At 45.2% G+C, this 13,852-nt stretch overlaps 1 protein-coding gene across 2 annotated transcripts in view; it reads left to right on the top strand.

The window, feature by feature from the left end:
- The window catches only part of CLINT1 (clathrin interactor 1), a 53,390-nt gene extending 50,674 nt beyond the window's left edge, over positions 1 to 2,716 (top strand). The window contains exons 11-13 of one of the 2 annotated variants that reach the window (XM_076349678.1): positions 281 to 485; positions 975 to 1,124; positions 1,720 to 2,716. In XM_076349678.1, the coding sequence (XP_076205793.1) occupies positions 281 to 485; positions 975 to 1,124; positions 1,720 to 1,763 (399 nt within the window). In that variant the 3' untranslated portion in view covers positions 1,764 to 2,716. Of the gene's footprint in view, positions 1 to 280; positions 486 to 974 lie in introns of both variants that reach the window. The other variant, XM_076349677.1, reaches the window with a different exon arrangement.
- Positions 2,717 to 13,852: the final 11,136 nt, after the last annotated feature.

Below are 13,852 nucleotides of genomic sequence, written 5' to 3'. Positions count from 1 at the left end.
GAGGAAAAAATCAGTATGAGTTCAACACTTGACTGCAGATGATCACTGTCATTCTACATATTGATATGGGAGCTAGATGCTAGCTTACAAAATACTCTTTTAACCCATTCTAATGGCGTAACAGCACATGGCAACACTGCTTTGGAAGAGCTGAAGTTCATGGCTAAAAATCTCATTGGCTTTTTATTGTATTCTGCAGAAAAATTAACACTTGTTGTTTAGTCCTGACACCTACTGGTAAATTGTTTCAAGTGGATCCCAACAAACTTTTCTTTTTTAGCCTCTGCAAAGCTTGAACACTATGATGCCGAAGCCTAACCCTCTTTATAATGCAAGCACAGAGATGGTCCAGAAGAATGCAAGCAAAACTCTACCCTCAACTTGGTCAGATCCCAGCGTAAATATCAGTTTGGACAATTTAGTACCTGGGATGCAGCCTTCCAAACCCCAGCAGCCATCACTTAATACCATGATGCAGCAACAAAGTGAGTGATGATTGCACTGCTTTGCATGCACGCTGAGCCTTGTATGTGTTCAGTAGGTTGTCCTTGAGATGGAGTATTCTGTCAATTATTGTTTTCCTACAGTTAGTCATAATTGTTTCTTAAACTACTGTGATGCTTCTGACAGAAGTGGTATTTTCTAAACGGAGACTGACGTGCAGGAGGCTGGTATCTGTGCATGTTTTTACTGTAGAGTTTGTGCCATTGCTGTATCTTGATTTCAGGCTTCCTAATCTCTAGAACTTCTCTAGAATATACATAGTAGCATATATTGGTATAAAACACTATTTAAAACTTTAAAAAGTTTTTGAGGCTTCACACAGTAAATAGGAAAACGAGCGAAATAGCTACGTTTTTGGCCATCGTATCTTTGTTCACAGCAGTTACCTCATAAGTTTCTTAAAATACATGAGCACCTTCAGCATCAGATTCTGATTAATGATTTTTGCATCCTGTTCCCTTTTTTTGCAGATATGCAACAACCTATGAATGTCATGACTCAAAACTTTGCAGCCGTGAACCTCAGTCCTCAGCCTAATGTGATGCCTGTTCGACCCCAGACAAGCCCATTGATGGGTGGGCCCATTCCTGTGGGGATGGGAATGCCCAGTGTGATGTCAGGTACGATGGGAATGACCTCCGTGGGATCCATGCCTATGATGAACCAGGGAATGATGGGAATAAACATGAACATGGGAGTGCCAGCTACAGGAATGGGTTTGACAGGCACAATAGGAATGGGGGTACCCAATATCGCTATGACCTGTCTGACTCCTGGGACTGTACAACCCAAGCAAGATGCCTTTGCAAATTTTGCCAATTTTAGCAAATAAAGATTGTAAAATAAATAAAATGAAATAAAAATAAAATAGATGGGCAGACTGAATGAAGGATTTTTAGCTGCACAAATATAGCTGGGGAAGGGATGGAAAACACTGATCAATACTTTTTTTTTCTTTATCAGTTAAAGTGTCTACACAAAGAACCAAAAGCTATTTTCTAACTGTTGAAATAACTAGTGTTCAAATTCTGGAGAGGTGGAAGGTTCTTCTAAGGAATGTGTTAGATGATTTTGCAAAATAATTTGTATTGAGACCATCAAAAAACCTTTCCTATGTAGAAGAACCAATTTTAACTTTGAGACTTGATGGAAGACTGGAATGGGGTTGGATAAAAATGTTTGAATCTAATTTTATACTTTTCTTTTTTCTTAAAGAGCTTGGCTTTCTTTTCCCCCTCTCCCTGATCGCTTTGTCATAATTGGATCATTCCTTTTACTACCGCTGAGTCCACAACTGAAGTCACTCAAGTACTATGATCAGTTTTTTATAAGAATATATATTTTTGTCCAAAAATGGCTTACATATGTGTGATTATGGCTAATTCAAAGGGACCTGGAATGTATATATACTTTTGCTAATGTTCCAGCCACACTGCTATATTACTCAAATTTTTATTGTAAAAATCCTCTCTCAGCAATTTGGTGATCAACAGATTTTTGGGGTCTTAACATGCTTCTATTGTTATAACTGATACCCAGTGCAAGTCTGGGAGAAGCTTTATCCAAGACTGCTGGAAGGTTTCCTTTCAGAAAACTTCAGAAAATGCACTTTCTTGCAGTTTTTACAGTGGCAGTTAGCATCCTTTGTACCACCCACATCCCTGTGGAGCCACTGGTTTATGGCAGCAGTCAAAAGGCAAAAATACTTATTTTTTGCATCATTGCAAAAAATAACAAGGTGAATTACACTTAAGTTATGTAAATCTATAACCCTACCTAATCCAACGGCATTGGATCTTAGCTTTTATACAACCTTTGGTGATCCTTTTGTGTAAATAGGGCATTAGCAGCTGTGGAATCCAATAGAGGAGTAAAAAAAAAATATATATTAATAAAGGAAACCTGTGGCAGTCAAAGATTTTACTGAAAACAAAAGAATGAATTAAGCTTTCGGAGATTTTTGGTTTTCCTTCTGTAATTCTGCATTTAAGTTCACATCAATCATGATTCTAGAATCTGGAATACAAAGACATTGTTATATTCATAAACTGGGAATATTGTTAAGAATAAGCACTATACTATAGGTATGAAATTTTTGCCTCCCTTTTCTTATGTTGGATTTCTTTTTTTATTATTAAATTGATAAAACTTTGTTTCCATTGTATTCATAATGTTCTGTTATACATAACATTAAAATGTTCATTAAAATCAATGTTGGGCTGCTTTTTCTTTCATTCCATTTGACGTTTATGAGAGCATTTGGGAAAAAAAATAATTATAATTTGGGCAAAGTAATTTTTATAAATAATTTAAAATTGTTTAATGACTTCTTATCTCAAGCCTTTCCTGTCTGGCTCTACTGCTAGGAATTAAAAATGAAGCAGGCAAGATATCCTGACCTGCTCCAGCCTTGCTAATGCTCCATCTACAACATTTCTAATTAGGCAGAAATTCATGTACTTCAGCTAAGTGGTAATGAAAAGTGATTCATTTGCTGAATAAGAGATGAGAGTGAGTGTAATTAGCTGACTGCGGTTTTTAATCTTTCAACAATTCAATGTGTTTAAATTAGTTTCAAAGAATAGGAGCTTTCAAGTGTTGTTACATCAAAGTAATCAAGGCAGGCTTTAACGGCTGAGTAGGAGAGATCGCTCTGGTTCCTCTTCTGAAACCTTTAAACTTATTTGGAATAATCATCTTCAAAACCTCTAGTTCTAACAGATGGGAAGACTCGAACTGGTTCAATATATGCAAAACTGTGGTGGGAAGAAAGCTGGCTCCTGGGGTGGTAGATGGGTGGCAAGGAAAACTAAGCCTGTAGTCAATGCTGCTATCTTAGTGGTGCTGAAGGGGTGCAGTGCTGCTCAATAGTCTTTAGAAGGTTTTCTGATGAGCAGGGCGAGTCTATTCATAATGCTGTCCTTTTAAGGTAAGTATAGCTGGTTAAATAGTTGGCTTTGAGTTGAAAGATCATGTCCTTGTTTAGGTTGCTCACATCTCTTCAGAGGAACCAGTGACTTAGCTTCTAATCGAGAGGTTAATTATAATGAAGCACATTTGTCAGGGGTTAGAATAACTCCAATGGAAAACATTTCATCGGTTTAGAGTGGATCTTTGTGGTTGTGTGCATTATATCTTAGTCAAGGGTACGTAGGCTTGTGGAGCAGTCGTAGTACTGAAGTGATTCACTGCCCCTGCCGTACATTGTTCATCTTGCAGATTGGTATCCTAATTATGAAGAAGGTTGTATGGAGTGTGAAAAGAAGTTTTTTTCAGCCAGCCAGGTTGTCTGCAGGTGGATGAGAAGGAAGTCCTTTGAACCAAAATAAACATCAGAAAAGAAAACCCAGCAAGATTCCTTCAGAACGTGGGCCAGGTGCATCCCCGTGCTTCTTCAGCCTGCAGGAATGAGAGCCTGTGGCATAGAAATTTTATCCCATTCTCTCCCCGAGCTAAAAGACATGGATCATAGGTAGCGGTGCTTAGCAGAATATGGTTTACAATTTTAGACTTGAATATAAAATGGGTTGTGTTTGCTTAAAACAGTATTGAACTTGTTTAAGATGGATATCGTAAAATGTTTCTATCTCTGGTATTTCAGGTACAAGCAAAATAATGTATTAAAAATAGAAATTATCTTTCCAGGTGAAAATACAAATGAACTACTGTATGAATGATGACAGATCCACCATTTATCAGCTGCTGCCTAATATAACCTAAATCATGCTACTATGTTAGCTAGTACAACTCCTTTCTTCATTTTTAAGCCAGGTCCAGCTGTAACTGCGAAGTGCCCAGAAGCCTCGGTTTGGCTGGCTGGGTGCTACATAGCACCCGGCTACACGGTGTGAAAAGTGTCCTTATATTATCACGGTGGTGTCTGAAGTGTCCTTATATTATCACGGTGGTGTCTGAAGTGCACAAGGTTTAAAAACCCAGCCTGTAAGCCTTGCGGCCGCTGCCAGCATAACCGTGTGGTCTTCTCACACCACGCTGAAAAGCAGCAACTGCCATGGGAGTTCGGAGCCTACAGGGAGTAAATAGAGGGAACTAACTCTCTGGGTGTAAGAGGTAAACTTTACCACCTCTGCATCTTGTAGCTTCTAAACTTAAGAGTTCAGTTAAAATTAGTGAATTCCTTTGTAAAGGATGTCTGTACTTAGGAGGAGAAAGGGGCATCAAAATCCATCCCTGTGTGTGTATTTATGGAATCATTCAAAAAACGCATCTTGATGTGTACAAAGGAGTAATAAATTCCAGCACAGGTGCAAGTTCAGTGATAACTAGAGCATCCACCGTGTTCTACAAAAGAAATTATATTCCAACCAGCTAAACAGGGGTATTTACAGCAGCATCTGTTTCAGCTATAGCTGTCAGCCCAGAACAGTCTGACACAGCTTGGGGGGGGTGGGAGGGATTTATCAATGACGTGTTTACATAATGCAGGCAGGCGTTGTATACTCAAGGTGATATCAACTGTAACAGGATAACAAATATCTAAAGACACTTTTATTCTCCGAGGCCTTTGCTCCAGGAGTCACTCTACAAAATTGCCTCCATGTTCCTCTGTGCGTGACTGTAAACACTTTATAGCATATGACGTTTTATAGTCACTTGGTTCTGATTAAGGTTTTTAATGGAGATGTGTTTTTTTTAATTTTTTTTCTCCTGCCCCCCCAAGTTTTATTCCAAGCCGTCAATGACTAAAATTCAGAATTGTTTCAGGCAAACCCATTGGGTTTGCGCACACACTGATACTCTTTGTTTTAAGTGAAATATTTAATTTGACTGCAAAGGAAGCTTTTTTTGGGTAGTACTCAGAACTGTCAGCACAGTGAAAAATCGCTTATTGTACAGCTCCAGGTACTTGCTGACAGATTTGACTGGCAAAAACTAAAAGTATGAATAAGAGAATTGGAAACTAAATACTGAATACCTGTATGCTTCCAATTATTCCACCCAGGAGCTCTGCCCGCAGCACGGGAGCAGTAGTTGCCCTCTTCTTCCTGCATTGGCGATTGAAGCGCAGCTCCTTCTGGGGGAGAAAGCAGCACCGTGGTGCCTGCTCCTCGGAGGCTGTTGCAGTGGGATGGGATGGAGCGAACGGCCATGCGCTATGTTCCCATCGGCCAGAAACCAAGAATCAGCGTGAACCTTTTTCCCCAAACCACTTGGATTTGGAGCCGACTTTAATATTTTAAACGTTTCAGTGGGAGAAGGGCTTGCTGGGGGTGGTGGTAGGAGGATGGTTATTGTTCTAGTCATGCTGCCGAGACCTGCCTTTTGGGAGCTGCTTTTAGGGCTTGGAGGAAAGAAGAAGAATGGAAGAAAACAGTGGTTGCAAAGACAACTAGGTGAGCCTGGTTAATGTTGTGAGACTCAAAAGGATGGCCTGCGGAATTTGTAAGTCAATCTGTACAGCTTGTTCAATGATCTGGTTACAGTTTTATCTAGCTGGGATGCGGTGGAAGTTTGCTTCTCCATGTAAAATGACCTTTAAAAACTGAGATGTGTCTCATTTTCATTTTTTGTGTGCTTCTGCATCCACTATCCAGATAAGGAAAGATAAGAGGTAAGAGAGATTCTGCAGAATGTGGAAAATGAAGAAAGGCGCCTTTGCAGAACTTAGTGTTGCCCTGGATGTCTGCTGCTTGGGGGTTCTTTACATGGAGTAATCCAGGTCTCTACATCGATGCAAGTTCTGCGTGCGTACAGCACAGCGAGGGCTCAGCTCATCTCCGTTTTCAAAAATGTTTTTACTCCTCACAAATTTGCAGATTTTTTTTTTTTTATCATGACATAAGGTACTGGTTCAGTAATTAACTGGTTCTTTAATAAAGCTACAATTACTTTGTTTCATGATAAGGGAAAAAAAAATGCATTCCAAGACAGAGCTACTTTTGACATCTGGGAACCTCCTAACAGCTGGCTATCTAATGAATATGCATCTGCTTAAGAGGCTGTAGGCCATTAATAAACCAATAGATATAAAACAGAAACAATCTTTGTCAGCTTCAAATGAGATTGGATGCAATGTGCTGTGAAGTGTCACTGTCACATTGAATCGAGCTGGGGAGGTGAACAGTCGCTCCTCGGTACCAGTGGCTCCGTGGCGGAGAAGGCGGCTGCAGCCGCACGGCGAGGGGCTGGGGGAGAGGGCTGGGCTCACAAAGCTTTGCGGGTGGTTTCTGCTGCATTTTGCCTCCTTATTTCTCCTGGTACCAGTTGTGTTTGAGGCACTGGTGGCCTTTTATTTGCAGCTCCAGCTAGTCTCTCTCTTTTGGTTTGACAGAGGAGGATGTGTTTTTTCCTACACAAATGATTTGAGCGACACAGGAATCAATTGTGAATAAATGACGGGGGAGACGTTACAGGAATGTGATAAAAATGCACCTATTTGACTGAGACCTGGGGCTTTGTGAGGAGACTAAGAACACCCTCCTGAGCCGTGTCGTACAACAGGATTGTAGTAGGTTGAAATAAACACTCTTAAAAACAGTGATGCTGACCTCATTTGACTGTATAAATAGCTCTGACCCCTGAAGAGTTGTATCCGCACTTGTTCAAGGTGCGTAGCATCCTATGTTGTCCCAGCCTGTAGCAATGTTGTTTTCCTGTGGCAGCTCCCATAAAACGTGAAGTGGATTTAGCATTATTTTAGGCATCCTTATTCCCTTCTGCACAGCTGTCTAATCCAGCCCAGGTTAGTCTAGTACGTTTGTCCTTTCAATGGCTAGTCACACTGAACAGTAGCCTCTTGAAGCAGTGATAATTATTTTGATGAGAAATGTTAACTAGGTAGAATTTTCCAAAGAGAAAAACTATGATTTCATCTTAAGCCACGGTAATGGTACAAGTTACTGTCAACTGTTGAATAGGCGGCTGCAGGCTCCCCTGGGACAGAGGTAGGGGTAGCTTTTATTTTTGGGTCTGGGGAACTGGAGTAGCGGTCTTGTACCTCGTCTGGAGGTACAAGAACTTACTTTAGAGCCAGACTTAGACCATATACGTTTTAGTTCCCAGGAAACTTTCTGTAAATTGAGATTTGGAATTGTTATCTTTGCAACTCAGTTGTAAAGGGCGGTCTTACGTTTAGCGGAAAGATCACGGTAGCATTAAGCTTTTTGCCCCTTGATTTACAGGTTTTAGTTATGAGAAAATGGAAGCGAGAGAAGTTAAAATGGGAAGATGAGTGCTCTGTAATTACTGCAGATCTTTTCTCGCAGCTTCTCCAGAGAGAGACTATTGCACTCTGTATCATCACATTGATAGAATTTAAGCCAAAATCTGTTAAAAAGATTGACTTAATTCCTAGAATAGTATTTTTCTTACCCTAATTACTAAGTTTTAAAACAGAGGATTATTCAGTCTGTTTCCAAGTCGCAGCCACAGCAGTGACAAATTTAGCTTCTCAGACTTCAGGTTTTACATCAAGGGTTGCAGTAAACTGGAGGTGTAAACCTCTGCACTGCAGACGAGCATCTGAGCGGTTTTTGCAGGGGTACAGTTTTCTACCCTTGCTTCGGATGCGAGGGCTGCTGCAGTGCCACAGCCCGTGTCTCTGGGCAGAGGCAAGCGCTGTGTAGAGCGCCATTTTGAGTAGAGCAGGTAGGTCACTGATTGATTAGCAACCCACCTTCCCTCCCTCAAGAGCTCTGCCTTTCATCCCAGCATTAGCAGGACTAAGATGTTACGGTTTTATCTTTTTTTGAGACAGACAAAAGAGCAAGCTGTAAAGGAGGGCTGTCCTTTTAAATACTTTAACTTTTCAAGGTCATTTGTGGAGCTTTTATCAATCAGAAAGCTAAATTCATACAAAAAGCATCTATAATGAACCAAGCCTATCTTGAACCTTATCCCTTCAGCTGAATACGAATTATCTAGGAAGGTGCTTCAGCGGCCATGTTCACCGAGTTCAGCGTCCCTGTGAACATTCAGAAAGTAAGCAGAGAAGCCACTACTATTGTGGTTTGGCATCTATCAATTTCTTGCCTTTCTTCTGTAATTAATTTATTAATTGTAGCATCCTAATGATCTATTTAAAATAAATAAACCATTTACACCATTTCAAAGGTATTTTGTGATGTTCAGCTGATATTAAAATAGCACCAGCCTTATGTGCTTTTTCAGCAAGTGACCTAATTAGTTAATAAAGTAATTGAATATTAAAAAGGATGTTGCAAGTGATTAAAATTTAAGAGCCTTCAGAACATTATTAAAGCTATAAATCATACATCACTGTTTTAATTTGCATAGCTACAGAATTACTAATGGTCCCACATGCATAAGCTACTTGGCAATTAGTCTTTTAACAAACTGTTGGTGATACTATGAGGTTACCAAAATCTTTCCCCATTTTTGATTTGCAAACAAAATCCAGGACGAGAGAACACTAAGGGTTAAAATTCTAAAAGCCAGGAAATTCGGTTTTTTCACGGGTCTCTCTGCCCTTGCCTCTGTTCACCCCTTGTCCCTCGCCCTTCCGGCCAGGGGACCACATCCTCCCAAGTCCCACCGAGGTGTAACAAGGAGAGGAGGAAGCGTCTGCCTCCACCTTGAGCTTCGTTCACCAGCGCAGCTGTGGCAGCGAGGGTCAGCTGCCCACGGCCTGGGTTCAAGGCCTTGGGCTGGCCACAGGCAGAGGGTGAGACAGGATGACAGTTTTCAGCTTAATTAGACACAAACTGCTTTGGCCAGGTAAGCTGCCCCGGTCTCCGCTCTCGCCAGCAGCCAGCGTCGCTGCTGTGATGGTTCCCGGCCTCGGGAATGCCGTCCAGCAGGGTACGGTCCAGCGCACAGGCAGAGAGCGGGTCTGTCTCTGGCTTTAGGACTTGCAGCCTGACAAGAGAAACGATGGTGCTGCGGGCAAAGCGAATGACCTGGTGTGCGACGGAGCGCAACCCCGACACCGGGCAGCTAAACGGCTGGAGCAGCTGAAAGCTGGCGAGAGGGAAAATGGCCAAAGCTATGGCCGTGGCCAAGCAACCAGCACAAGTGCTGAGTGAGCTCAGCAGCCTCTTCCCCCCCCAAAGCAGCGCTGCGCGTTGCATTGCTGCCTCCTCCCTGCGCTGCACGGCCCCTGGGCTCCCTCAGCCCCCCCAGACTTGTATGTTTGCTCCCACTCCAGGGACAGACAGACTCACAGCAAAGGAGGGTGCCTGAGCAGTTGCTGATTTCCCCACCTTTTTCTTTGAGAGAGGCAGGGTCTTCTCGCTCTTCGGGAGCTGGGACTTCAGCACCCCAGCCCATCACAGGAACGCAGGACTGGCACCTGCATGGGTCTCGCTCCCCAGCTCCTCCTTCCCTCGCACGCTGCCCGGCTCGGTTGCTGCAGGTGGGCTGCTTGCATAAGCTGGTACCTTCATCTTGTAAATCTCAAGTCTTTTTTTTTTTTAATAGAGGAAAAAAAAGACATTACAGAACAGCATTTACATGCAAAACAAAGATGTCGTTTCCACCCAGTCAGCAGAAGCCTTGACGTAGTTTTAGCTATTAAAGTGCGCTGGCTGCTACATTACTAGGAGAATTTCTTTTTTGTGCTGCAAAAAAACTTTTCAGGAGCTTCCTTTGAAGCCTTTATTGAGGTCAGGGGCTGCAGCCTCTTGCAATCTGTCCATGTCAGCCTGCAGCACTTTTTGAAAGCCCTTACGCTGGATGTTGTGACAAACGCCAGCTCTTTGTTCATTAGTTTACACTTGGAAATAGATGTGAGGCCAGGGTAGAGGATGGCTCTCGGCAAGCGACTCACACTCTGCTGCACTAACATTTGCCATGTCTTGAATAGTTGGAGACACTACAATCCTCTTTCAAGGGTCTGTGTTTTTAATTAAAACAGCGAGCTGAGGAAGGGGTGACTTCAGAGCATTTTGACTCAACAAGATGACAAGCACATGGCTGCTTTTAAAATAAATTAATTAATACCCACTATCTTACTGGTATAAAACTGTCAGCACGTGAGGAGGGTGGGCAAACCCCGATGCAAGGCAGTTTTGTAAACTAGACTGCGCACATGCAAACGTTACTGCGATACAAGCAACACCCTGAGTGCCAAAAGCGAGCTGGAAGAGACTGGAGTTGATACCAATTCACGTCATTGGGCTCATTTTGGGGCAAGTTACATCAACAACCTGTTTCAGTGCGCCTTGACTCCACCACCCAGTTTCACTTCAACGTTGCAACATCACCCGCCGGCACTCACAATGTCAACGCGAGAAGGGGGCCGGGAGCCCACGCCGGGGTGACGCACCTGCTCAGGGGTGCCTGCAGGTGCATGTTTGGACGCGCATATTGGGCACAATTACAGATATTTAATTTTTAAACATCTGGTTTACAAAACACTGCAAACACGTGCAATTTGAGAAGGAAACACAGCCGGTGCTTCTCACCAGACGATAACCCTTTCCTGACCCATAGTCGGTAATTGTCTCGTATACCACACGCAACCCTAACAGCTTGTTATGGAAAAAGCCCGTTCTGTATGGGACCCCTTCCCCTTGAGACAGTCCTCCAAAAGAGTACAAATATAAAACATTTCTTTGCTCTCAGATCTAAACGAATCTTTATGGTGGTCGCAAGAGGGCAAGTTGAGGACTTGGCTCACACACCTACTTCTACAGCTCGCTGCTGGGCTGCGGAAACAGCCAGCTCAGCGGAAAACCTTCAGGAGCAGCTGGGCTGCCCGTCTGGCTTTCAAATGTGCCTGTGCAAATTTGGTAGAAGGTTTTTAGCCATGAAGCTCAAACCCCTGACCAAGATCAAACTGTAGGCCAGGAAGCACTGTCATCTCACATACAAACAGTTTTTCAAGCCTGCCAAAATAGTGATTCACCCCAAAGACAACTAAAAGTGACACCGGAAGAGTTACTGTCGGAGTATCTTCCCATTGCATGACCTGCCACAGCATCTGCACAAAAACCTTAACTTCCAAAAAATGGTAAGACAGGCACGTTCCCAAGGCGTTAGAACAGCTAGCAGGAGAGGCATAAAAACATATTCCCTTTGAGTGTTGTTTTCAACCTGTTTATCCCCAGGTCTGGAACTGCACGTCCCAGCAAAGCCCTGGGTGCAAGGAGGTCCTGCCGAGGGTACCCACCTTGCTTCAGCTTCCCACTGCTCTCATTTCGGAGCCTCCAAGCAACTGAAAATAAGTTTTCCTCCAGTCATTTCTTCCACCGTTTTGACAACTTTGGGATGTTGCCTAACATTTGCCTGCTTTTACCCAAAAGAACCAGCAAAGAGCCCTTCTTCCCAGCAGAGGAGTGTAAGATCAGTAACTTTCTGCTTGCTGGCTCAGCTTTTCCCGTGCTTGCGATACAGACCACAGCTGACTCCAGCCTCTGCAGCCTCTGCAGCCGCAGCATCGTTTCGTGCTCTTTCCGCCGAGCGCGGCGCAGTATCCTGTTTGCCATCCTTCCTGCTGCTCTATGCCATTAGCACGATAGTATCAGTTTTTCCACTCAAACTCCCACATCCTTTTCCTGATCAACACGTTGTATGATTGTTCCATTGACCACACTCTGATGGGAAAAACTTACTGCGCTTGAGCCTCGTCCCCCAGAAGGGCAGGACAGAAAGGGGCTGGTTTCCTTCTTCAAGCCTGTGCCGGTGCATTTACAGATTGCTCTATCACAGCATTCATATTCTCAAAGCATATTACTTTATAGGATTTTCTCCACTGCATCATTGTGCATAAATGATGCATGATTTCAGCCTGTAAATATACGACAAGATACAGATACCCGCAGAGCACTCATCCCTGCCTGTTTTACAGCCTGGGCAGCATCTGCTAGCGGTCGCTGTTTCCAGCTGTGTTCTAGTACGCTCACCACCAGGCACCGACTCCTGCTCTCCTCCCACAGCCAACGTTTCCTCCAGCCAGGGTCACCATCCACACTGGACAGCTATAGGACTCCTGCTACTCATACCCAAAACCACGCACAACCGTTACCTGTGAGAGCGGTGCTGCTGCTCCTGCAGCTTGGCCTGGCGACGGTCCCCCCTGCTTAGGGCTGCCTCCCAGCGAGGTCTTCAGATTTGTGTCTTCGTGCTCCCTGTGGCAAATCCGGTGGTGTTTTGCCTACCCTGGTGTCTCCTTTGCAGGCTCTGGTACGAGACCCAGAAATCAGTTTGCAGAGAACGCCCCTAAGCCGACACACGGTGGCAAATTTTTGGCCAGTTCCTGCCATCGCCTCCTGTTGTCAGCCCCTGGCCTGGAGGTGAGGGCTCTTTCCCAGGGACTTCAGCCACGTGATCACTCCAGGACAACTATTTTTATGGGGGAACTTGACTTAGCCTATTGAGGTGGGAAGTGATGTTCTGCAAAGATGCAACACAACTATTGACATGAGGGCTGCGGCATTCGGGGTCTGACCTAGGCACCGCCACGCTGCGGATGCAGTGTCTGATGAGCATCCAAACTCCCGGGCTTGAGCTAGGTACCAGTCCGCACGCACCCCACGGATCCACTCGGGATTTCTGGCTGCCCCGGTCTCACCTCCACCCCTTCCCAGAGACACGGGTGGGATCTGGAGGACACACAGCGAGGAGCGCGGCCACCCCCCACGCACCCCAACGTCAGGGGTAAGACGGTGGAGAGCCCACCCCACGGCCCGCACCGGCTCCTGCGCGGCCGGGCAGGTTCCCAGGGCGGCTTTTTTAGGGAAACCCGCCGCCCCCGGCAGCCGGAGCGCCGCTCGCCCCGCCGCCCGCGCCGCTCGCCCCGCCGCCCGCGCCGCTCGCCCCGCCGCCCGCGCCGCCCGCCCCGCCGCGGGGTTTCCCTTCAACCTACTGCCACCTCGTGGGGAGCGAGAGCAGCGAGCAAGGGGGACGCCGGCCCGGGCGGCAGCGGCGTTTCGAGTTCTTCCCCGTTAGGGACAGGGAAGGGGCGAGCAGCAGGTATTTGATGGCAATTGCAGCGGAGTCCGGTCCCCCAGCCCTCCAAACCGCACAGCTGAAGTCACCTCCAGTTCATTTTAATCATCCCTTTTCCTGGAGGGAGCATCAGCAGATTTTCTGCTCGTTAGAGCAGCCGCGGGGCTTGGCGGAGTCCGCCTGCCATTTCCACCGCTGCGCCGCCCGAATTTGAAGGGAGGATCTGGCCAACAGACTCCCAGGAGAAGAAAGAGCAACCTGAAGGGCTGTAACACGGAGGGGATTCTTTGAGCAATCTTTTTGGAGCATTTAGTGGCCCCATGGAAGAGAGAAATCCAGGCCCCTGAAAATTTCTCCAGTCCTTCCCCAGAGAACAGGACCGCTATGCACAACATGAACGCACCTTGACCCCCCCTGTGGTGCCCATCCATCCCCCCCCGGGATGGGTTTCGGCCCATTCAGAGTAGCAGCTGCAGGA

The sequence above is a fragment of the Aptenodytes patagonicus genome, chromosome 12 (genome assembly GCF_965638725.1).
Source record: "Aptenodytes patagonicus chromosome 12, bAptPat1.pri.cur, whole genome shotgun sequence".
NCBI lineage: Eukaryota > Metazoa > Chordata > Aves > Sphenisciformes > Spheniscidae > Aptenodytes > Aptenodytes patagonicus.
Note: the sequence above shows the minus strand (reverse complement) of the source record. Positions and strands in the feature narration are given on the sequence as shown.